We start from the raw sequence: 23,084 nt of genomic DNA, 5'->3' as shown, positions 1-23,084 counted from the left end.
AAAAAGCTGGTCCCCACTGTCAGCTACTGATCTGTTGAACCTCTTGTTTTCCCAGACTGACAGCTTGTAGCACAGAGTTATAATTAGACCTCTTCCTTTCAGAGGTCTGGATTGGAAGCCTTCTTAGTAACTGTATGGTACACAAACCCCCTTGGGTCCTGTGCCACTCTTTGCACGTTACTCAAATAAGAAGCAAAAAAAAGAAAAGTGGCATTAAATGCTTGTTTAAAAATTTAGCCTTGTAATTTCATCCTGCAATGTAGTCCTCATGTCTTCTCTGGCAAAACTGAAACTTAAATGAAAGGAGGCTGGCTCTTGCCTAAGCAAGCTTCTTTTTTCAGTGCTGGAGAATGCAAGAGGAATTAGGAAATCAGAATAACAAGGCCAACGCTGAATAGTCTTGTAGAGGCTGGTAAAGGATGAGTTCTCAGCCACTGGCTCCACAGAATGAAGAAAACACTTAAAAATAAGTGACCATTAACTCCTGTATCAATACTAAATCAGTTACATGAAATTTGGTGCACTGTGGAGGAATGCTAAGTACAGGAATACATCATTTCTTTGGTTAAAAGTTGCCCTGATGCAGAAAAGCTTGTAATGATAATCTAGAAAAAATAAATCCTGTGATCTCCAGCCTTTCATTGAAAGTTCACCAAGAGGTCATTTGTCCTTATTTCTTCACTCAGTTGCATGACCTCTTCAACTTTGACATCTGAAACATTCATTCAGCATGGTTCAGTGAGTTAATGAAAACCCAAATCCACTCAGACATTTGACATCTGCACCCCAAGTTACCAAAAGGTCATTTTAGCAATTTATAAAATCTCTATGAACATATTCTGTGAGGTGTTCATATCAGATGAAAGGTCTGCAGGTGGAAGAACTTATGGCTATCTAAGAGTGCCCACTATCCAATACTTAGATGGTTTTAAGTGTACTATACTTGTTGTACCAGTCTTCAACTCCACTAAAATGTTTTAAAAAAACAAACAAACAAACAAAACCAAAAACAAACAATAAAAACCCTACACCACAGGATTTCTGGTATTTGTTCACAGATGATAAGCAAACCAGATTCTCACGTGGAGAATCTTTATGATGTCAGTTCTCTGCAGGCACAAGCTGAAGGCAGAGTTCACATTTTTCACAAAGATAATGCTGTATGTTGCCCTGCAAACTCCACAGATTCAAGTTTTGAAGATCACCCTTGCTGAAATAAAAGATTGAAAAATGACTACTTGTTGCAATTTAAGAGTCTGAAACCAAAATATGTTATTAGACTTGTAACAGCAACATTAGCACCCAAATAGGTCCACAACATCTTTTGCTAACAGACTGGAATTTAGAAAAAGTCATGGTTATAACTTTAAAAATTAAATTAGTTGATTAATAAAATAATCAGTGCAAATTACAGATAATAAAGAAAAATTAGAAACTTATATAGCCCAAAGAATTAATGAATTTCATAAGAAAAAAAATACCCTCCTAATATTTTTACAGATTAAAAAAATAAATTAAAAATTACATGCTGAATTGTCTTCAAATATCTTGTGAACTGTTCAACTGATGTGCGTACAAAATATTTAAAATGACTTAATTTTTATACTGTTTTAAATTAGCTTAGGGAGTTGATAGTCATTTTTGTAATGTCTTATTCTAAAATTCCTTACAATTTTAATCTATTTTAAATGGTAATAAAAGATGTTATGGAAAACTTAGTAAAAGTTTGACAGATTTCTTTTAATAAAAACTAAGACCCCAAGCCCCTTCTTAACTAAGTCACTTTGATGACTTCTTACATACTTGCATGCACTCTGTAACTCAGGGTTTCATCTTTGTCAGGGGTCCAGAACCTAAAATTTGTTTTTCACAGAGGCCTGTAAATAGTTGCCCGTATTGGTGCTGAGGCATGTAAAGACTACACTGTTCTGAGATTCAGGCTTTAGTGTTGACAAATCACCAAAGCTCTAAGCTCAACTTTAGGAGAAAAATCAGTTATAGTCTTCTAATTCCTCAGAATAAGATAAAGGGGGAGAAATCATTTTACTCTCCTATTTATCCTTCTTTTCTTCTTTGTCCATGTTTGACCAGGGCAGCCTCTCTTCATTTTAGTCAATAAATGCATTAAAACTAGACAACATTTTTCTTAATCAAAAAGCTCCGCGTATCTTAGCAGATGCAGTGAAAAATCTGTAGAGCAAGCTCATGAATTAAAAAGGGAGATGATTCTCTCTATCACTCATGCTCAGAATATTTTAGAGAAGAACAGCATGGAAATGCACACAGGTCAAGTAAAGATGATTTCCAAGCGTGAAAATTATTCTCGTCACTGGCAGCTGTTGTGCGAGAAGTAATAAGGCCCAGAAGCCTTGCTGGGCATGAACAGTGATAAGAATATCATTAAGATCCATCTGCAACCTCCAAAATACTGAAAATTCCTCTGCAAGCTTTTGTTCTGAGCAAAAGTTAAAATCCAAAGCAACAAGTCTCCAAAACAGGACATTGTGAATGAAATTATAGCAGTAAAAAAATTTTCACCATCATCCCTCCTCCTACCCCTGTTGAAATGACAAAAGGGAAAGCAGAGAATACTTTTTAGAGGCACCAAATTTCAAGATTTACAGATTTTAGAGTAAACTTGTGCTAGCTCTGCCTGCTTATTTACTTGTTTTGTGAGGAAAGCAGCGTTAGGTTTGTAAAAACAAATGAGTCATGTACCAGTCAGAATATTTCCAGTAAAGCTTATTTTTGTCTGAATGTGCTCAGATACTGAAACTAAAACGTTTTACAGAAACATATCGGTTTCACTGACTGTGATGAAGCAGTGCTATTGGCTGTGTGACGTTTTGCTGAAATTCTTAGTTTCACCCTCCTTCACTGGGGATACAACCACCCCCACCAAGTATGGAAATCCTCACCTGGCACTGTTTTTGTTAATGTCATCAGCACCCACCCTGAGGGCTGCGAGAAAACAGCGATCCCTTTTCAGTGCTTGGCACCATCAGAACAAGGAAGGACCATTTTGGCTGCCAGGTCTACAAGAAGCAAGTGATGCATTCACCCTGGATACATCGTGTACTAGTTGTGAAACTTCTCCTCCACGGAAAGGGTTCTGAAAGAATGAAGAGGAGGAGGAGTGCTTTTATTCTACTCCATTTGGATTCATTCTGGCCAGAAACCCAAGGCTTTTCTTGGATGAGCACTGAGCACACAAAAAGGTAGTGTTTCAAAAGGCAAATCACCTGCCTCTCTTTCATTGTGAGAGGTATTGAGTCACCTATTTAATTAGTATCAGTGATCAACAATATACCTAAGAGGAGCTGAAGCAGAAAAGAGTTATGATGGATCTTAGCTCCTTGACTTGATTGCTTTAAAACATTAGTAGTATTGGAAAGGGTTTAATGCATTCTACTTACTCAACGATGCAGGTGAGCCATGACTCCCACTAACAAGGAAGAAAAAAAATCAAAGGCCAGAAAGCATCCTGGGCTGCATGCGTAGAGCTTGTCACTTTCTAGAACATTAAAAAAGGCTGCCGGAGACCTCTCCGGACAGAAAGCTGAGCTGGTTGCTCACACTAACTGAAAACTGAATTCAAGTATAACTTCTTACATTGAAAACAGCAGATCTGTTTTTGTTCTGCTCTTCCATCTAAGAGTTTCTCTTTTGATTCTTCAGTCCAACTTCAGTTATGTTTTTAGTAACTGCTTCCTTTCAGCTAATACTTCCTTATATTTCATTAACTTTCCTTTGCTTCATGCCTACTGTCGCTTTCCAAACCTTTGTTTGTCATCACACTTTCCCCTCCTTTCACATCCACCTTGGCTTTCTGCCCCCAGATTCAGCACACCACAAACAGAGTTGGCTCTGGAGGTGATTCTACCTGGCACAGAAGGAACAGCCACCTCTATGGGGACAAGGCTAAATTTGAACTAGCTCAAGAATGTTTTTAACGTGGACTTCACTGGTCCCTCAGTTGTTTATTATTGCAGGGTAATATAGCACTTAGATACTTGATGTCTTTGGGTGTCAATCCCTCAAGGTACTGGCAAAACAGAATTGTAATGCTTCATAAATCTCTTGCTTATTGCTCAGCCTTGCTGCACTTTCTTCATTTTAATCTTTAAAAAAGCTGTATTGGTTCTAATGTTACCTACTTGTGTGGGATAGGATAGGTTAGGATAGGATAGGATAGGATAGGATAGGACAGGACAGGACAGGACAGACAAATGCTGTTCATGTAAGGCTGCAGTGAAATAACATTCTAGCTAGACTATATGAAGAAAATAGCCATGACAGTTGATGACCAAAAAAGCACGTGGGACTTATGCTGCTGCAGTTGTCTCTGAAATACATCAACGATACTCTTGCAGAAGTTACCCTTGCTTATAGCTCAACAGTCCCTCAGCACTGTTCATAGTAACAGGGACTTGGAATCAAGAGACTGAGCAGAGGAACAAGGTTATGTCACAACACTCGGAGGCAATGCTGTCTGTGTGTTGCCTTTGTCTGGTCTAGGCATCAAGTGGACTACAGGGATATTTCCTTGCCTATGTGCAACATAATGGAATTGCTCTATGTGCAACACAGGGGTCTGGACCAGCTTAGCCGCCAGCTAAGCTACCTTACTCATGTGCACAAGTTTCCCAACAGGAGCCCAGTGCCCCACCTAAGGCAAAAAGAATACCACCAAGCCAGACAAGACTGATGTATTGCAAGAGAAGGACATTCTCCCATCATATCTCAACAAACAAAAGAGACAAATTCCCTGTTCCTCCCCAGGGTATACACATAAAACAGGCAATGAAGAAACATCTTGCTAGGGCAGACCCATTCCTAGCTCCCTCAAATTACAGGAGGAGGAGAAAATGACCAGGATGGGGAATTCACCCACATTACATGAAGGATGGAGTCCCAGCAGTTGGGCTGAGATGAATGTCAGCACTTACTCTCTGACCCTGTAGGTCAGGCAGAGCTGGGAGGTCATCTTCTCCAGCACTTAATCATTGGAGAGCCAGGACCAGGTGCTGTTCCTAGCAGCAGACCACAGTGATATGCCCGAGATGCTCCCTACACTTTCTTTTATACTCTAATAGCAGCACCAAAGTTGAGATGAGCAAGATGAAATGCACACAGATCCCATGCTTCACAGCTACTCATCAAGGCTCTTGACACAGACAAGAACTAGAGTTTTAATTTATATTTGCTTAATATCTTCAAAGACTTGTTATCAACTCAAATCCCCAGACCTTTTTTCTATAGTTGAAAGTTGAGCCTCTCCATAGCAAAAAAAAAAAATGATGAAAACCAAAAAATAAGTCAGATGTTGAATTACCAACTCAGCGTGACTGAGCTGGGTTGTTTAAAGTAATTTAAACACTTTTACAACTCACCACAAGGACTAGAAATGCATGTTCTGTAGTTCTGCATTTTATTCCCGTTGCAGTTTTTAACAGGTTTAGGCAAGGTAACACACAGTGTCAGCAAGTCCAGGGATGTCCCTTGAAAATCTCATATTGAGTGGGAGAAAACACTGGGTGGTAATCAGTGTGATCAAGTTCCCCTTCCAAATCATTACAATTGTAAATCAATGCCTTATAAAGCAATCTGTATCATAACTGTATCATAATTCCATTTTGGAATTACAAATAGTTAATGTTATTTGGGAAGTACAGATTTCCCTGTTGCAAGTTGTTTGTGAAACAGCTTCTCCTTAAAATAGTGTTCTAGGCGCAGGAGAAAGATAAAAGCAGATCTTCCCTGTCCTCCAAGACAGAATTAGTTTACCAAGCCACCCTTGATCCTGATTTAGCACTGCAACTCATGCCATTTTACAAGGGGTGCTCAATCTGTATAGTACAGACAGAGAAATCAAGAGAAAGGAGCAAATATCAGGCACACACAGATAAGGACAAGTGGAAAGGTCTGTCTGTTTTACATCTTCATGTAGAGACATCTGTGACCCGAAACATGCTTTCAGAGTGAAATCCAAATAGCTCACATTGAGAAGAACGCATTAAAGAAAGAGAAACATCGGCAGCAAAACAGAGCTAAAAGCAAAATATTTGATTATTCTCAGGACGTGCGTGGAGTTAAATTTTACGATCAACTTTCAGGACTTTCCCCATGCAGAATTCAAGGAGACTGACCTTCTGTCTGTCCTAAGCCTTGTCATTTCCTGCTAGTTCTCATAAAATAGCAGTATCCTTGGCAGTGTTCTGAAGAGATTTCCTACCTGTTTCCACACACACACACACACATGGAAAAAGAACAAACAGTTTCTTCTGGGTTAAGTGACAATTAAATGGTGTGGTCAGTTGTATGGTGGCATGTGCTTAAGTAGGTGTGTGACCGCTGTTCCCTTGGCATTTGGAGCAGTCTCATTTGATTCATGCTTATCTTAGAAAGCAGGAACATCTTAAAATAAAAACTCGGTGGAGCCAGTAGGGAACTAGCTGGCAATGCATGCTTTAAATACGCTCTGGTTCTGCAAACATCTTGTGAGCAGGGTTACTCTTAGTGAAGAGGACTATTTATGTCCATAAAGTTAGGTGTAACGTCAAGTGCTCAAGCAAATGAAACATATAAAACACCAGCACAGGCAGCCTCAAGTGCAGCGTGTGTATTCACTTGTGGGAGGGGTGGAGGTTGATGGGCTTGGTTTTTAATAATCAGCCAAGAAATTAAGTGCTGGAGGGAAAGAGCAGAAGGGGCAGAGGCCCAGGTCCCAGCCCCTGTAACACACTGCAGAATAAGCGTGTCGTGACAGTCAGGGGGGAATTATCTCATGCTGCTTCCTTGCTGCTCCATCCTGACAGAGGGGCAGGCAGGGAAAGAAGAAACGTGTGTGCTAACAGATCCTCACAACAAGGAGATCCTCACTGCAGAGCGGATTATTGAACTGAGAGGAAACAGAAGTTACTGCCTTGAGTTAGGGAGCATCAATCTGTGACCTGCTGGTTTATGTTACTGCAAAATGAATGCTAAACAAGTGTCTATGTTAAAAAACAGAAAGTCTACCTAGAAGCAATGTACTCAAAGCAATTTAACTCTTCATATTTTAACAACAGAGCAATTTTAATTTATCTTGAAGAAGCCAATCTAAGGCTTCAACCTGGTTAAACATGGAGGTGTACGCATATTATTTAATAGCCCCTTCTGCCTTCAAGAAATTATTATCTTGTTATGCTTATGTGCTTTCCTGCACAGAACTCTCCAAACCTCCCACTGCTGTTCTCACTGCGACGTGTAGAGCCACAGAAACCGGTAGTTCTTCTGATCTTGTTTCTTGTTTTTATTCCCATTCAACCCATATTCCACCTCTTACGTAAATAATCAGTATTTTCCATAAATTCTGAATGACCAGGTCCTGTTCAAATGTCAGAGATGCACCCTGACACCGAGCAAAAATTGAGAACCCTGTGGCAGTCGGCCTATTACGCAGTTATACTGCTCCAGGATCTATACGAGCTCCCATTAGGTTTGCAAATGAGATTTTGACTGCTTTGACTTACAATGCAGGACAAGTAAGTGCACACTAATGGCGGAAAATATACCAAATGCATGGCTGCACCACGGCAGCAAATGCACGCAGTATCAAATAATAATCACACAATTTGTCACTGCCCCTGTCCCTGTACCCGTACTTCTGTCCAGAGGAATTGCTCATGTTCCATGCAGAGCCACCTGCCTGGCACAGCCCCGTTTTGGGTTTTACAGTGCTACAGCTGGGCATGCACGGGGGTGGAGCGGTGCTTAATGCACAGCTTTTCCAAAGCCCTCGCTGGGATGGGAAGGACCAGTGAATGGGAATTCCCAAGGACAACACTTGTATTTCTCTCCAGTGAAGGGTCAGGGCACAACGAAGGTGCTGCACACGTGGGTCAGTACAACGCAGTGGGCACTGCAAGAAAACAAGATATTGGTGTCTTGCAGGAGAAGTAAGCCATGCCCAACGTGAGGGAGGAGAAGAGGTATGTGCCCTCTCCTAGTGCTGCAGTCAACCTGCCCCCTGGACAGCCGTCAGCCCCCCAGAGAAATCACCTGAGGGTCAGGGCAGGTGTTGAGGGAAGAGGAAGCAAGACCTCTTCTTTGAAACCCTACTGGCCTCTGATCCAAAACCTTTAGGGAGTATCACGATACCACTTCGTGCTACCAATGTCAAACAGTGCCACTTCTCCCAAGGGCTCCAGCACACAGAAATTAAGAGAAGTTGCCAAATCCTTGCAGCACCACTTGTTGCTTTGCGTCGCTGCACGTGATTAGGCATCTGAGACTGGACACACATCTTCTGCCAACCACTGGTGGAACAGAGATTCAGGTCCCACAGGCTGATGGCAGTTGTGTGACTGCAGCGCTGGGAGACTTGAGAGCTCTACAGATTTGGAGCTTCTTCCTTCCTCATTCTGCCAGAGCTGGATTTGCTAATCTTTTGGCGGTAACACCATGCACATCCTCTCCTGGCACTTTTCGGAAAAAGGATGTAGGTGGTATTTGTGTTTATTACTGAAGACACTGGTCATCAAGGTGATACATATAGACATGTATATATACAATATATACACGTGTGTATCACGTACCCAAAGCATAACTTGGATTTTGTCCTTCACACATTTAAAGATATCAGCTGCAGGTGGAAGATTATATTTAAGGTCACGTTTTATAGACAGATACTACTTTGTATTCTCATCAAATAATTTAAATGTCTGCTACAGAGGTGGTTAGCCTCTTGCAAGGAGGTCCGTGCACGTTATGCTCAGGTCAAACCCGGGAAGCAGCCCCTGGGGAAGCGTTTTGGCTGTCCTGCACTCACCTGCCCACCACAAACCCAAACTGTCATTTGGCTGCGCGACGCAGACTTGTCACAGAACAACGAGAACAAAACAAAACTGAAAGTTAAAAATTAACAAACTTAGACCCCTCAAAAAAAAAAAAAATTAAAAACAACAAACGACCCGTCCGGTGCGGCAAATCCCTCCTCCCCCCTGTGCAAAGCAATCGGGTCTCCCCCGGGGCCCGGCGGCAGCGAGGGACGGGGACCGAGGGGAGGCGGCAGCAGCTCGGGGGGCACGGGCTGAGCCCGCGGCTGCCCCCGGTACCGACCCCAGCCCCCAGGGCAGCCCGCACCGGGGGAGGCACCGAGAGCTGCCCCCGCCCGCTACACCCGGCGTGGGGCAGAGGCAGCCGAGGGGGAGAAGAGTTTTTAAAAAAACAGCCAAAAGCACAAAACCACGCAACCCGGCGGCGGGCTCCCGTGGCGTTATGGCCTCCCCGCGGCCGTGCAGGTGCCCGGGGCCGGTGCTCGCCCCCGGCCCTCCGCCCCTCCCGGCCCCTCCCGGCCCGGCCCGGCCCGGCCCGGCCCGGCCGCCCCTCACCTCATGGCCCGGCTCTGCGGGCGCCGCCCGCTGCCCCAGCACCGGGCCGGGGAGCGCAGCGGCGGCTCCGGCTCCGGCTCCGGCTCCGGCTCCAGCGGAGGCTCCGGGGCTCGTCCCGGCCCCCGGGAGACGCCTGGCGGCGGGGCGGCGGCGGAGGGGCCGGGACGGGGGGAGCGGAGGGGGCCGGGCGGGACAAGGCGCCTGCCCCCTTCTCCTCCCCCCTCGCCTCTCCCCTCCTCCCGGGGGGGGTGGGGGGGGGGTTGCTGGGCCCTGCTCAGTTTGGAAAGTTTTGGGGTTTTGTTTTTTTTTAATAGAAATATCGCAGGTTTACGGCCGCGGGGATTGTAGTGGGCAGTGAGCTGTCGGGCCATATCTGCCTTCTGCCTTGGACCAGTGGAGCTACCCCGGCAGTGAGAAACTGCACTGGAGCACAGGATCTCAAGGCACTAAGCGCTGTCACAGAGGTGTGAAGGTGTCTCCTGCAGGGCAGGACAGGAATCACAGCCAGTGCTGCCCATTGCTGCATGCTGCCCTCAGAGCAGTGCAGCTCCTGCGGGCCCCCAAGGCTGTGGGCATTAAGGACGGGTAAGGCGAGATTCATATTTAGCACATGCATATTAGCAAGCGTTTTCATGGGTGTATTTTCCATATCCATTCTCTCCTCAGCTCTGAAACCTGTGGGTTCTGTCAGCAGCAAACCGACCGTGAATTTTGGGCTCGAGACTGCTCCCAGCCTGTCACTGTGCTACACAGAAACGTACAGTCTGCTTCAGTCCATCAGCATCAAGAGGATTTCAAGAGGATTTCCAAACTGAATCAGAAACAAGCAATCTCAATGTCTTCCCTACTTCTCAAACAATTGCTGAAGTAAACATGAAGCTAAACTGCTGAGCTGGTTGTTGGAGCAATGCTTTGGCTCTGCTTTGCAGAGAACACAAGAGATGGAAACCACGTGGACACAGTTTTATTGTCACCAGCAGCTTTTGGGAAAGACATGCAGAGACAAGCAGCCTCACTGGGTGTGCATGCAGCTGTCTGGGGCTTTTACTGACCACCAAAGTACCCTGCTGGGTACCTGACAGCTACAGCTGGTCCTTTGACCAAAATGCATGGTGTGCCTGGTTTCTGGTGGTTCCCGGGGAGAGCACCCACAGCCTGCATCCTGACCCAATGTGCCACTGATCAAGTTGCTTATTAATTATGAAGCCCAGAATCCCACGATCTCACCGAGGACTCTGCTGGGTGACCACTCTTGGCTCCTCACGCTGTAAGCATATGTGGGCTTTGCAAAAGGCCAATGCACACCCAGGGCCCAGCACAAAGCCCCTGATGCCAGATGAACACCCTGCCACAGGTCAGAGCAGTGCCCGCCTGCACCTTGTCGTGGTGGGGTGGCTGCAGCCTGTTCTGCACTGTAGTGCCAGATGTACTGTCCCCATGTCCCTTGTGTGACGTTGCTGGGGCTGTGAGCAGGTACCAGGGATGAGGAGCTCCTGCTGAGAACAGGGATCAGGGAGAGTTGCTCTGAGGAGACGGTATCATGAGGAGTTTGATGAAGTTTCTGCTCCATGGCTTTTCAGTTCCGTAAGACATAACCTATTACAGCAAACTTAACCTTGCTACTCCCCAGTCACATTAGGACGCCCTTCTGTTCATGTGGAAACCAGCTCATCACTTACCTCAGAGTAGTGACTGTATCCACTGTGTTTGATTTTAATGTAAACACCAAAAGTAAAGCTCCATTCTAGAACTGGAGCTTCTTCCCACCTTCAAATAGCCCTCCTCATTCTGTGCTAAGGCTGTTATTGGTCCAACCCCCCTCACATTCACTTTGTGTGAAGGTTTTTAAATTTTCAGCGCCCCAAAGTTCCCTTCCAGCCTTTACAATTCAAGGCAGAATTCATCACCTAGCCTTTGCCCCTCTTTCCTTTCCTCCAAATGAAGAAACAGGCAATAAATAGTAAATGACACCATCAATTTCCTCTCCAGGATAGTATGCCTAAATGGTACAGAAGTATCATGGCTATACATTAAAATCAGAACAAAGACATAAATAGAGCACATTGCAGTATGGTTCTAGAAACCTGTAAGAAAAGGGAAGTCTGTAAAAACAGAAAGAAAGTATTCTCAACTTTCTTTCAAGGCCACACTGGCTAAGTTATTTCTGTCTAAACTAGGTCTGCACAAATACAACAGAAGGATAGAGCCTCTGCAGCAACCTGAATGGAATAGAGAGGAGATAATCTTGCTCAAGGATTTTTGCATGATTCAGCTCCTGGTGTTTGATAAAGAATGCGTATAAGTCAGCTACAAGGCTCATGTGTTCTTGGTTCTCATCGGCAATGTCTCCTCTTTTCCTCATCCCCCTCAGCATGAAAGCCAACCAGCAATTACAGCCTCTTGGTAGGCAGAATGGAGGTACCTGTGGAGGATGAGTGAGGTAAGGGAGTTCAAAGATGAAAGAAGGGGTTGAAAGAGATGGGAGAGGCAAGAGACAGGTTAGTTGTGGGAATGACAGTAACTGTCACAGTTTTCACTCACTTGTGAATTCTGGGTGAGTACAAACACATGTAGAGATATCCAACATGAAAGGCATTGCTTTTCAATTAAAACAATAAAAAAGAAGTGAAGTCAAAAAGAGCAGGTGTTAACATCCAAGAATAGAGGCTGGTGAACAAAGCCTCTCATCCTGCCACCAGACTGTTGGTTGTTCTCAAGAAATGGCATCTGAATGAATGGCAATGAATGCCTACCATGTCTGAGAAAAGGAATACAGTAATGACACCTTATTAATGACATCTTACTCTCTCACAAATATCTCATCATCTGTCTTTGGGACCCTTGCCAAGGGATCAACTGATCACACCTCCCAGCCCTCTGATACAATCTCCAGAGCTTCACACAGCAGGCAGCACACAAACGGGAGGGCACACACGTGTGCATGCACCCACCCTCACCCCGTGGTGTCTGTGAAACTGAAGTGCTGCAGGGTGACCCAGAAAGCCCAAACCCCAGCCCTGGTGGCAGTACACAGGTGGTGCACACCCTCAGCAAGTGCCTTTAGTACAAACTGCAGCACCAGAAGGCTGCAGGACCCTGAACATGGACAAGGATGATAACAGCAGCTCTAAAACCAGAGTTACTCTCCCCAGAAGGGCAGGTGCTTCTGGGTCCTCTTCCCAGCCCCCTCAAAAACCAGGCACAAGGTTCCTGCTGGCATTCAGCTGTGGCTGGTGGGCCCGCTGCAGCACACAGGAATTGGGAACAGCAGCTTGCAGGAGCTGGTGCCTCCCCTACTCATGTTCACATGGGGACTCGGTCACAAAAGCTCCAGGCACAGCGAGCACAGACTGGCAGCCTTCCCCTCTTTATGTTTCTAACCCAAAGTACAGAACTTCAGATCTCCTTGTTCACCAGGAGAATGCCATCAGCCAGTGTTTCACCTTCCACCACCTCTCTGGTGCTGTGAGGTGCAACTTAGAAGGCTTTGGTTTGGGAGAAGTGCTGGAAAGAAAGAGTAAATGGCATTGCAGCACTGATGCACATTTATGAGCAGGAATGTCCCACTTGTAAAGCTGCCTGGGGAGCAGCCAGGGATGTGTGGCAGTGCAGGCGCCTTCTGTCAGTTGTGTCTGGTACCACTGTGGAGGAGCAGCATGGAAGGGTGGTTAGAAGGAAATTTGAGGCTGGGCTTAGCGCGAGGCTCCAGCCCCTCACCAGTGCTGCATTTCAAAGTAAGCAAAATAAGGACATCTGTTCTGAAAATTTTATCAAAGCACTCGCAGAGGCTGCTAGGATGCTCTCAATACCCTTCTCATGTCCTTGCATGGGTTGCAGGACAGCATTAGTTTTCAATTGTAAATGTCCCAGTTTTTTGATGCTTTGGATTGTGTAGAAGAGGATAGTATTTCACTGCCACTCATTACTCTAGTAACCTCCCTTGATTCTTTCAGATTGAAATCAGCAATGCCAATATTTGGAAAACAACCTTTAATGCTCTACTGTGGCTTAAGCTCATCCTTCAGAAAGGATGAGCAGCACGACACTTGTAAATAGGTAGGACGATGACTTGCCTCCTTGTTACTCAGTTTCCAGGTCCTCTGTTTCTGCTTGATCGGGTTCCTCTAACTGGAAAGAGATGCGACGTGAAAGCTGTTCCTCAGCAACAGGTTGGTCGCCCTCTTCACTTGCTGTGACCGGCAGGTCAGCAGCTTCTATCTCATCAGCCTCCTGCGGGGCTGCATCTATGGGCTCAGGCTCTTCAGCAGGGGCCTCGGTCTGACCAGACTGAGGTTCCTGGCTAAATGCATCCAAGCGTTTTTCAACCACTGTACGAATCAAGGCTGAAACAGAGAAAAATACCATTAACGAACGCAGTGTAAAAAACCTATAATTTGAAATTATTTATATGTTACTGACCTATGAATTCTTATGCAGGAAAAGGAAAAAAAGAAAAGAAATAACACTAAAACTAAAGAATACTTGAATAAGAAACATCTTCCCTGTAGCTGTAGCCTAATTGAAACCAAATGAGCAGTTTGCACTGAAAGCAGTGATTTGAAATGGCTCACGTGGATTGCCTTGTTCATTTCCTCACTGTTGTCTGGTCACTTCTCAAGCAGGTCACCCTGCCAGGAAAGTGGACCAGCCAGGTTGCGTACAGTGTGATGTTTTTGGCACAGCGTAATACTGGAACTGTGGGAGTCATCAGAAAGATTTTCTCTTTCTGAAAAGCAGATGTAAAACATCTGCTCTTTATTATTTTTGATACTTAGCCCTTGTAGTTTTTTTTTTTTAAACATTATACATCTTCCAAATCAATGAACACAACAATAGCTCAACACTCACTTTGTAATACATAATTTAAACATGGCAAATAACAAGGCCAACAATGAAGGAAGAAGGTGTTAATATAGAAGACAATGTACAGGTGCCAAAAGGAATTCCATTGTTAATTCTTGGGTTGAGTTTCGCAAGTAAAAGAAGGAATGGTCATCAGAGGGCAAACACAGCCACCTTAGACTGCGGGTGCTTCCCTTGTAGTTCTTTTTTTTTTTCTTTTTTTTTTTTTTAAATTGGATGGTGATAAGATAAACCATTTAAGTAGCTTCTACATTCAAATACGTTAAAAATGTATCCTTAGAGATTTCTCCTACACTTTTGCATAAGATGGAGAAGAAGCCACAATCTCAGCTGCGGCTGTCTGCCTCTACAAAACTTGTTTGAGAAAGCAATCCACAGTTCCTTTTGCAGAGTTAATGTTTATTCAACAATGCGTGATTGGGTATAAGCCAGGATACACAGAGGATAAGTAGCAAAACAGTGGCTGCTGGTATTACTTATTAGCCTGCTCCAACTGCTCTGTGCTTCTAAGAACTGGTGCAAGACCAGGGTTACTGGCAGTAAAAATTAAACAAAGATTTAACAGAAATATGATGGATGTTCTCATCAAGACTGCATTCTAGAGCAACATTTTCCTTGGGATGTTTATTTAGTGGTCACATACAATACTTCTTACTTAACAGGAGAGAAAATTCCCTCTCTTCTGAAGAGCTGCTTTAAGAATCCTTGAGTAAACATATAAGCACATGTATCATAGGATAAAATACTAACAGGCCAGATGTGATTATCCAAACTGGACCTCAACAAAGGAAATTCGGGGTCCTGGTTAAACTGAAAATTAACCCAGAGGAAATGAACACAATTGTAATTTAAACCCAAAATCACAGCCAGAGGTAAAACCACAAGAATAAAGACAATGCAAGTGTAAGAAGTGGTTTGACCTAGGGCCACCAAGGTGGACACACACTCATCATAATTTTGTGCTTCTACACAAGACAGAGTTTATATCGTCCAGGCATTCAAAGCAGCCTCTGAAGACTAGCCAATAGACAAACCTGCATACTTAGTTTGAATTAGACTGAAAGACAGCAGAGAGTGATATTTTAAATCTATTTCAAAAGCAAGGACATGATTATTGACTGCTGAAGAAGCAAGCCCTTGTTTTGATGAAAAGTGTCAGTCACCAGACTTCTCTGTCAGTCATGGCCAAAGTTATCCTTCTCTTCTTTCATTTTGGATGAAAGGAGTAGCACATTACTCTGTAGCTCAGGGAGTTCACACAAATGCACTAACAGACTTTCATGTTATACATGTGACTCTAGAAAGGGTGGGCTTTTCTGGTCCCATTGGCAAACTCAGGCATCACACAGAAAACAACACAGCAACGATGGCCGTGTAACACACATGAAAAACAAGTTTTTATAGCAGAGAAAAGAATTGGCATGCTTTAACTATTCTTATTCTGCCAGAGGTGTTGTGTCTTCCAGTAGCAACACATCTCTAACAGTATAAAGCCAGTAGTGCAGCATGTCTGACACTTCCAGTATTTCAGCTGAGAATCAATTATCCAGATGGCTGCCACAGTGGTTTTCCCAACTTTAAAGACATATTTAAATGAAGAACAAAAACAACAACAACAAAACAAACAAACAAAATAACACACTTGGCAGCTGGAGTTCTTCCTAATTCCTTCTTTAGTCCACACTGACCCTGTAAATGTCATATTTGTTCTGACTGGGGAAAAAACAACCACAAACAAGCAGCCCAGACTATATTCCAGGATTTGGTAACTTACAGTCAAGCATCATCCTTCCCAGAACCTTCTTCTCTAGTGTTTCTTCCACTTCTGTCATCAGCCATGGAAGGAATTCTGTCTCAATATCTGTATGAATTTGGCAGGAGGAAAGCAAGAAAAAGTATCTGTTTATTAAGGATGAACAACAGGATCTCAAGGCTGTTTTTCATTTGCTGTGATCGTTAAGGGATGCACATCCTTGCCAGAAGGCACTTGCTTTGCAAGAGCCAGATGAAACCCTCTCAGGCATTACTGGGTGTCTTATCTCCTCCCTCCTTTACTGAGGTTCCTCCTTATTACGGACCTGAACCAGAGTCTTCTCACCTCCATTGATTTTCAAAGGGGCCTGGCACCCTCGAGCGGCAAGCACAAACGAGCAGCACAGTAATGTTCCAGTCAGATGAAAATAACTATCCTGAACAAGTCAGGAGAATAACATTTCCTGCTCCGTTTTCCAACTACATCTGGCTTCTGGTCTGCTGAAAATGTTTGTTCCCTCTGACTAAGGAGCTCTTGCTTCCCCCAGTCACACTCTTTGTATGCAGTGATCCCAAACCCTGCCCTGCTTGAAGAATACACTCATTTCTGCATTTGCTCCATGGCTCCATTCCCAAGCTGTGGTCTGGGCATCTGTGCAGGGACTGGGGAAGTGGGATGCAGCAAGGTAGCCCATAAAAAATGCTGCTGACTCTAAAAGCTTGGAAGTCACAGAGATACAACTCCAAAATTATTTTCAGAGCCTAATTCTTATTGACTATTTTTCCTTTGCTTTGATAATCATTAACAAAGATTCAGAATGATGTCTGTCCTATCAAAATACATTTAATACAATTTGGACCCCTCTTTCTTTCTCTAACAATCCTAACCACCCATTTATTTCTCTCAAATCAAAAGCATCTCTTCTCATTAAAGCAAAACTGTCAGCTCTTGCTTATTCTTGGTAACTTGTACAGGTGAACAATAATGTTTCTTTTTAAAAAACTCTGAGTTTGAAAACTATCTGTGCAGCCACAAATGTAAATGAATGAAATCTTATTATATTATTCTAAATAATAGGACAATAAACTGTATTCTAAGGCTGTTTTGACTTTCATATTACTCACTTCACATAATAATAAAAAAAAAAAAGACAAACCTCTTTCTATAGGATCATAGAAAAACCCACTCTCACGAAGATTGCTGAAGACTGAAGGAATGAGATCAGTCAAGTAGCGTTTAGCAAATGCCCAAGCTGCAATTTTCTCTGTCGTCTCTTTCTGTTTCTGTAGCATTTGAATGTGCTGGAGTTTGCGACGTTCCTGTCAAGACAGTATGGCATGTAAAACTTTCAGCCCTTTAGCTGCTACTCCTTTGATCCAGATTTTGAAGAATGATCACAGTGTGAAACTCATAAATAGTAAAAATAAACAAGAGTACCAATACTTAAGACTTCTAAGCTAAAGGCCAGTATTTGTGGCCTCCTACTTTCACAAAAACTCCTCATAAAAAAAAAGAGTGCTTGAAAGCTGTTGAGGGATTTTTTGAAACAGCAAAAATCCCATGGCTTGCTGTAGCTGAGCAAACCAAGCTACCAGGGCAACTATGAGAAGTTCCCATGACAGTGTTCCCACATCACCCAGTTGAAGAATTCAGAAAAATATTGTTACCAGTAGCTGGCTTCAAGGACAAGGTCTATATGACTGCTAATCACAAGGGGGTTGTTTTCTTGCAGGTGGGGTTGTTTTCTTGTAGTTGTTTGTCTGAGTGCTTTTGACCAAAAATCTTGTGTGAAACACTGTCCGCCCCTGTTAAGTTCACTATAAAAGTTAGGCTATTCAGGCAATAAAATGGAGCATGATCTGACTCTACTGGTGTCTGTCGTACTTTCGGCCATGCTTCCTGCAACGGAAAGCAAGCCTGTACTCAATCTATGGAGTACCACAAGGACTAGAGGATTCCTTTGGTGTACCTTTTTAAATTTTGTCAAGTCTGAAAAATAAGGGCCTTGTGGCCTAAATGAAATCTTTCTCTGATACTGTATCATGCACTCATTTCGACTCATTACTTTGTTATTGCAGATAGAGCTGAATGTTGGTCTAGGAATGAGCTGAGGTTGGGTGATTTCCTAAACTTTTCACCTTTTCTATTTTATATCCTATTTGTCATAGGAAAAAATTAAAACTTAGATTGGTCCAGGAAAATATTCAGAACCCCAATATATAAGGCTGTTGAAGACTTGCCATTGCTGTTTATTCCTACTTGCTAGATACTACTAATGCAGTTTTGCATTTGGAGATCTTGAGAGGTATGTGAAAAGTGAAAGTCTAGGAGGTGCCTCTTATTTTCAAGCATTCTGACTATCCATTTAGCAGTTATCGTAAGAAAGTCTTGAGTAACAGCTGCACCAGGTACAGAGGAAAATGCTGTCAGGTTTGGCCTCCTGATCAGGTGTCTGAGTACGCCAGGTTGCTCGAGTATGACTGCTCCAAAGGAACAGAACAGCACGGTAGTGCTGGCGCATGAAAGCAAACAGTGCAGCTGCTTAGAGGAATATCAAGCTTGACAATACCACCTCACATTCATCCAGCTTACTTCACAGCTTGTCTTTCAGTACTGGAAGTGTTTTACTCTTGCCTGATGGGCACCCAGGCAGGCCTGTTTTGCTCCTCGTAAGCCTTACCTTCTCCTCCCTGTATCGCCTGTCCTGCTCCTCCAGGCGCTGCACCTCCGCCAGCTCGGCATTGCGCAGTTCTGCGTAGGCACGCTGGTGTGCCCACAGCTGGGCCAGCTCTTCTTCCTCCATGACTTCCAGCAAAGCTTGCTCCATGGTCTTCCCAACCAGCACTTCCAGGATCGGCTCGACTTCAATGTCAAAGTCAAACAGCTGGGGATGGGGGTCAGCAGGACAGAGATAAATGACCCCTGAGCACAATCCCTCGCAACACCTCAGCAAGGAGCAAAGGAGCATGAACAAAGCACTTGTGCTGAAGGGGGTGCTGAGAAGTGCAGCTGGGGGCCCAGTGTCAGCTAAGGCAGGAAGCGTGAATGCCACCCGGGATTAAGTGATGAGTGGGCTGGAGTGAGGCACCACACCCCCCGAACTGCAGCCACACGGGGCACTGCCAGGGAGAAGCAGAGCTCTCACCTGCACCCTACTGCTGCTCCCTTCTGTCCTTCCAATCCCCTCTCAGGCTATTCTGCTCTATTTCTGCAGGGGAGAGCATTCTCAGCATTGTAGTTCCTAGCTGAAAGCATCAGAACCAGTGCACATGGAGAAGCACTGTCCTTAGTTTTGCATGGTTTCTTTTGCATGTTCTGTGAGGAGAATATTTCACTCCTGATTTTGCCTCAATTTTGCCTCAAACTTGTTTCATATAGGAGACATGTTTTGACACTACCTGTGGACTCCACTTTGCTTCATACCTCTCCTTCTTCTATTTGTGTGGCCACATCTCTTCCTGTTTTGGCTGGTATGAAGAAAGGAGTGGGTGGTCTGTCCAAAAATGCATCTGTTTGACATTCCGTATCAACCTCTATTGTCCGGTCACTAATCTCTTCCAAATACAGCTCTAGAAATAAAAGCATAATGAATGCTCTAAATAGGATTCTTTTTTTATTTTAAGTCTCAACTACTCCTTATTACTGTACAGGGTGAATTATATCCAAATAGTGCAGTAAAATGTCTTCCATAAAGCAAAAAAAAAAAAACAAACCAAACCAAACAAACAAAAAAATTGACCTAAAGCATAGATCAGTTTGCTGCACAGGCCATCTGAGGACACGTACTTCGTAATGTCTCCTGTGCTTCTTGGAAATGAATCCTAGAAACACACTTCTATCACCAGGTTTCAGAGGAGTGTCTAGACCATTTCAGCCCACCTTGCAGAATAAACATTTCTTGGTAGATGTAATGGGATATGGCAATTTCAAACAGGGACAATGATTATATATCTACTAACCATTAATATTAAAAACAAACAAACAAACAAACAAACAAAAAAACAACACATTTTTCTCCACTGTATGAAAAACACTGTGTCTGTTGGGTTTAAAGAATGATTGTCTACTTCTGGCCCCACCAGCACTGACCTTGAGGTAACCACGTGTTACATCTGTAACAGCATGCACGTAACTTGAATTATACCTATCCTCTACTACAGAGATAAATAGCCTGGTTCATAAAATGAGGTCTGTGGAGGACTTAAGATTATCAGCATTAGTCAATGGGAAGGATAAGAGACCAAGATACCCACACCAGATGGCTTTCTTCTGCATTTTTCAATGGTGAAAAGCTGCTGCATACATCAGAGGTGGTATAGGAGGTTCAGTGGCACTGGGGGACAGGGAACATTCACAAACCAAAGGCCATATCTGATTAGCACGTGCCACAGCTGTTTGACCATTCGTAAGTCAGCCCAATCTGAAATGCTTTTCAGAGGAATATAGCAATGCATTACACTTACCCCATGATTATTCCATATTTTGGCTTTGCAACAAATAAAATTATTTTCTCACATATAGGGCAGTCTCTTATTCTAAATTAGGGCCAGCGCCCATCCTCTTTCTCCTACCCCTTCCCCATTAACTTTCAATAGTGATCTTATTCCTAGATATGACTGCATTCTTTAGAAAAATAAAAAATAAAAATTAAAAATAATGATTAAAAAAACCCACACCTCTACCTGTGGCATATTCCAAACATCTCTGAAGATAGTAAAAAACAAAAGAATAAATGAAGCAATGTACGCTGAGAACTGAAAAAGAGAACCTCTGCAAAAATGTCACTCTATTTAGCCAAGTTTATAAATAATTAGATAGTACTAAAAACAGGGGGGTTATAGTGGTGAGGCTTAGAGAACCTTAGCTGTCTGTGAATCTACTGATTGCATCATCCACTTAGTAAGTGAATATAGATCAGCAAGTTTTTTAAAAATTTGATCTGAAAACAAAATCCGTCCTTTTACCTGTCTGCACGTGAACATGCTCTCTGCCTTCCACAGGCTCAGGTGTTAGCTGCACTTGCTCTTTTGCTCTCTTCCTAGCCAGTGCTTTTCTCCGTGCTTCTCTCTGCCTTTGAATCTCAAACAGATCAAGATGGGTACACTGGACAGGGATGAACGTAAAAAATACATTACCATACATTTGTACTTGGAAATATTACTAATTTCTCTCTGTTGGTAAATGAACATTGTTGTTTGTTTTTAACACAAGAAGCATAGTATTTCAGATTTGCTTCTCATGGTAACTGACCCTACAGTGTCAGCTCCCTTTAAGACTGTAGGACATGAAACTAATAAGGTCTGGTGGCTACCTATAGGCATGTACTAACGGCATCTCACACCAAGAACAATCAACTGCTATTTGGAAGTGGATATTATATACAGAACTTTGCAAGATAAAGCATATTAAAATGTTATGTTCTTGTTCAGTTGAGAGTATCTAGGTGACCCTTTAAGAAGGTCAAATGGACTTAAGTCAGTTGTTTGTTAGATAAAAGATCTTTATTGCTGATGAAGGAAAAGAAGCCCATACTCACTTTTAAATTCAGTACGGTGTTTGCCAACTGAAAGGAAAACACCTTTGGAGCTTTGTAAACAGAACATATGTGAAATTCACCGTAAGAAGCAGCTACCAAACAACACAAAGCTATTTCCTCAAAATCACTTTTTAAAAACAGACTACTTTAAATTCTGATACGATCAAAGCATCCGTGTATTGAAAATAAATATCACTGAAACATTTACAATTTGTCGGGAGAAATCATAGAATGGCTTGGCCAGGAGGGTCCTTAAAGCTCATCTAGTTCCAGCTGCCATGGGTGGGGATGCCACCCACTAAATCAGGTTGCTTGGGGTCGCACCCAGCCTGGCCTTGAGCACCTCCAGGGATGGAGCACCCGCAGCTTCTCTGGGCAGCCTGTGCCAGGGCCTCACCACCCTCTGAGTGAAGAATGCTGAGTGATGCTACAGAAGCAGTAGCTTTTAGCTCGTATGACCTACATTAAAAAAAAAAACAAACAACATACCGCGGGGATGACCTGCAGGGCATACGTGTTGCCACGCACCACCCTCGGGTCGTGCATGAGGTTGGCATAGCGGACGGGCTCCTTCTCCCTGCAGCAAGGACAACACCTGCGGTTAGAGAGGCAGACCCGGGGGGGGGGTGGCTCCGAGATGCCAAAAAACCTCGGCTCCCCGCGGGCAGGGGCCGAGCAGCCCGCTGGCACTCACTGCGGGGCGGCCTCGGGCGGCGGCCGGTACTTGTTGCGGGCGGGCAGGGCGCGGGGCGGGCTGCAGTAGCAGTAGGGGATGGCGGCCGGGACCGCAGCCCCCCGGCGCGGGGCGGGCAGCATGGCGGGCAGCCGTCAGCCTCAAGCCTCGCCCCAACGCAACCGTCTCCAAGGCAGCGGCCCCGAGCCGCCCCTAGCGGCCGCAGGGCTGAGGGAGGGCCGCGGAAATGGCTCAAATTTCGGGGTTTTAGGGCGGGTTTTTGGCAGTGCGGAGCTGAAGCGCCGGGCGGCGCTGTGGGTCCTCTGTCTGTGGGCGAGCTGCTGAGGGGGTGGGAGGTGGCGATATAAAGCTTTGATAACTTTGCTGAGTGTGTGAAATACCCATGGCCTTTGTTTCAGAAATCTTTGGTTCAAACGTAACTCACTGATGAAAAGCTATTTACGTTATCTCAGTTATGTTACTATGGCAGGGATCTGTGCTGCAATACAGCACCCCATGGACAGCCACAGATGAGGACTCCGAGTAGCAGAGAGCACTTCACAGGAAGCCTGCAAGGCACGGGGGAAGAAGCTGTGTAGTAAGAGAGCCATGTAGAAAATAAATGTATAAGCAGATAAATAAAAACTACCACAAGCAAAGGCAAAGTGTGGGAGGCAAGGGAAAAGAGGAAGGAATGGTTTCATAATTAGTTAACGGGCAGCTGGCAGTCAGTGCAGGAACAGGAGTCGTGTAAACTGCATGGCTAACAGCGGGGTGGTGGGACAAGAAGATAGGAGGCTGCAGGAACACAGTGCAAGTGTCAAGCAGGCATTGCAGAATCATAAAGCAATCCAGACTGAAAGGGACTCTGGAGGTCTCTAGTGT

The 23,084-nt window shown here is 44.2% G+C and overlaps 2 protein-coding genes across 5 annotated transcripts in view; both read right to left on the bottom strand.

Moving 5' to 3' along the window:
- PLAGL1 (PLAG1 like zinc finger 1) overlaps positions 1-9,519 on the bottom strand; it is a 47,531-nt gene extending 38,012 nt beyond the window's left edge. Inside the window, exon 1 of one of the 3 annotated variants that reach the window (XM_038176562.2) lies at positions 9,375-9,519. The gene's annotated coding sequence lies outside the window, so the exon portion shown is untranslated. Of the gene's footprint in view, positions 1-2,918; positions 2,938-6,149; positions 6,169-9,374 lie in introns of those variants that run through there. The other 2 variants (XM_038176563.2, XM_072035955.1) reach the window with 2 other exon arrangements.
- A 1,813-nt stretch (positions 9,520-11,332) lies between these two features.
- On the bottom strand, positions 11,333-22,448 carry RSPH3 (radial spoke head 3). 2 transcript variants are annotated; one of them, XM_072035956.1, is made up of 9 exons: positions 22,221-22,448; positions 22,016-22,103; positions 20,955-21,093; positions 19,414-19,559; positions 18,671-18,874; positions 17,147-17,309; positions 16,012-16,098; positions 13,448-13,717; positions 11,333-11,796 (listed from the first exon to the last, which is right to left on the bottom strand). In XM_072035956.1, exons 1-8 carry the CDS (start codon positions 22,340-22,342, stop codon positions 13,455-13,457), a joined length of 1,212 nt encoding a protein of 403 aa, XP_071892057.1. In that variant the 5' UTR covers positions 22,343-22,448; the 3' UTR covers positions 11,333-11,796; positions 13,448-13,454. The 2 variants fall into 2 exon arrangements, with proteins under 2 accessions (XP_071892057.1, XP_027310221.3); XM_027454420.3 differs by lacking the exon at positions 11,333-11,796 and having other exon boundaries at positions 13,350-13,717; positions 22,221-22,447.
- Positions 22,449-23,084: the final 636 nt, after the last annotated feature.

Source organism: Anas platyrhynchos, chromosome 3, assembly GCF_047663525.1.
Source record: "Anas platyrhynchos isolate ZD024472 breed Pekin duck chromosome 3, IASCAAS_PekinDuck_T2T, whole genome shotgun sequence".
Lineage (NCBI taxonomy): Eukaryota > Metazoa > Chordata > Aves > Anseriformes > Anatidae > Anas > Anas platyrhynchos.
The sequence above is the reverse complement of the archived record's forward strand: the minus strand, read 5'-3'. Positions and strand labels throughout refer to the sequence as shown.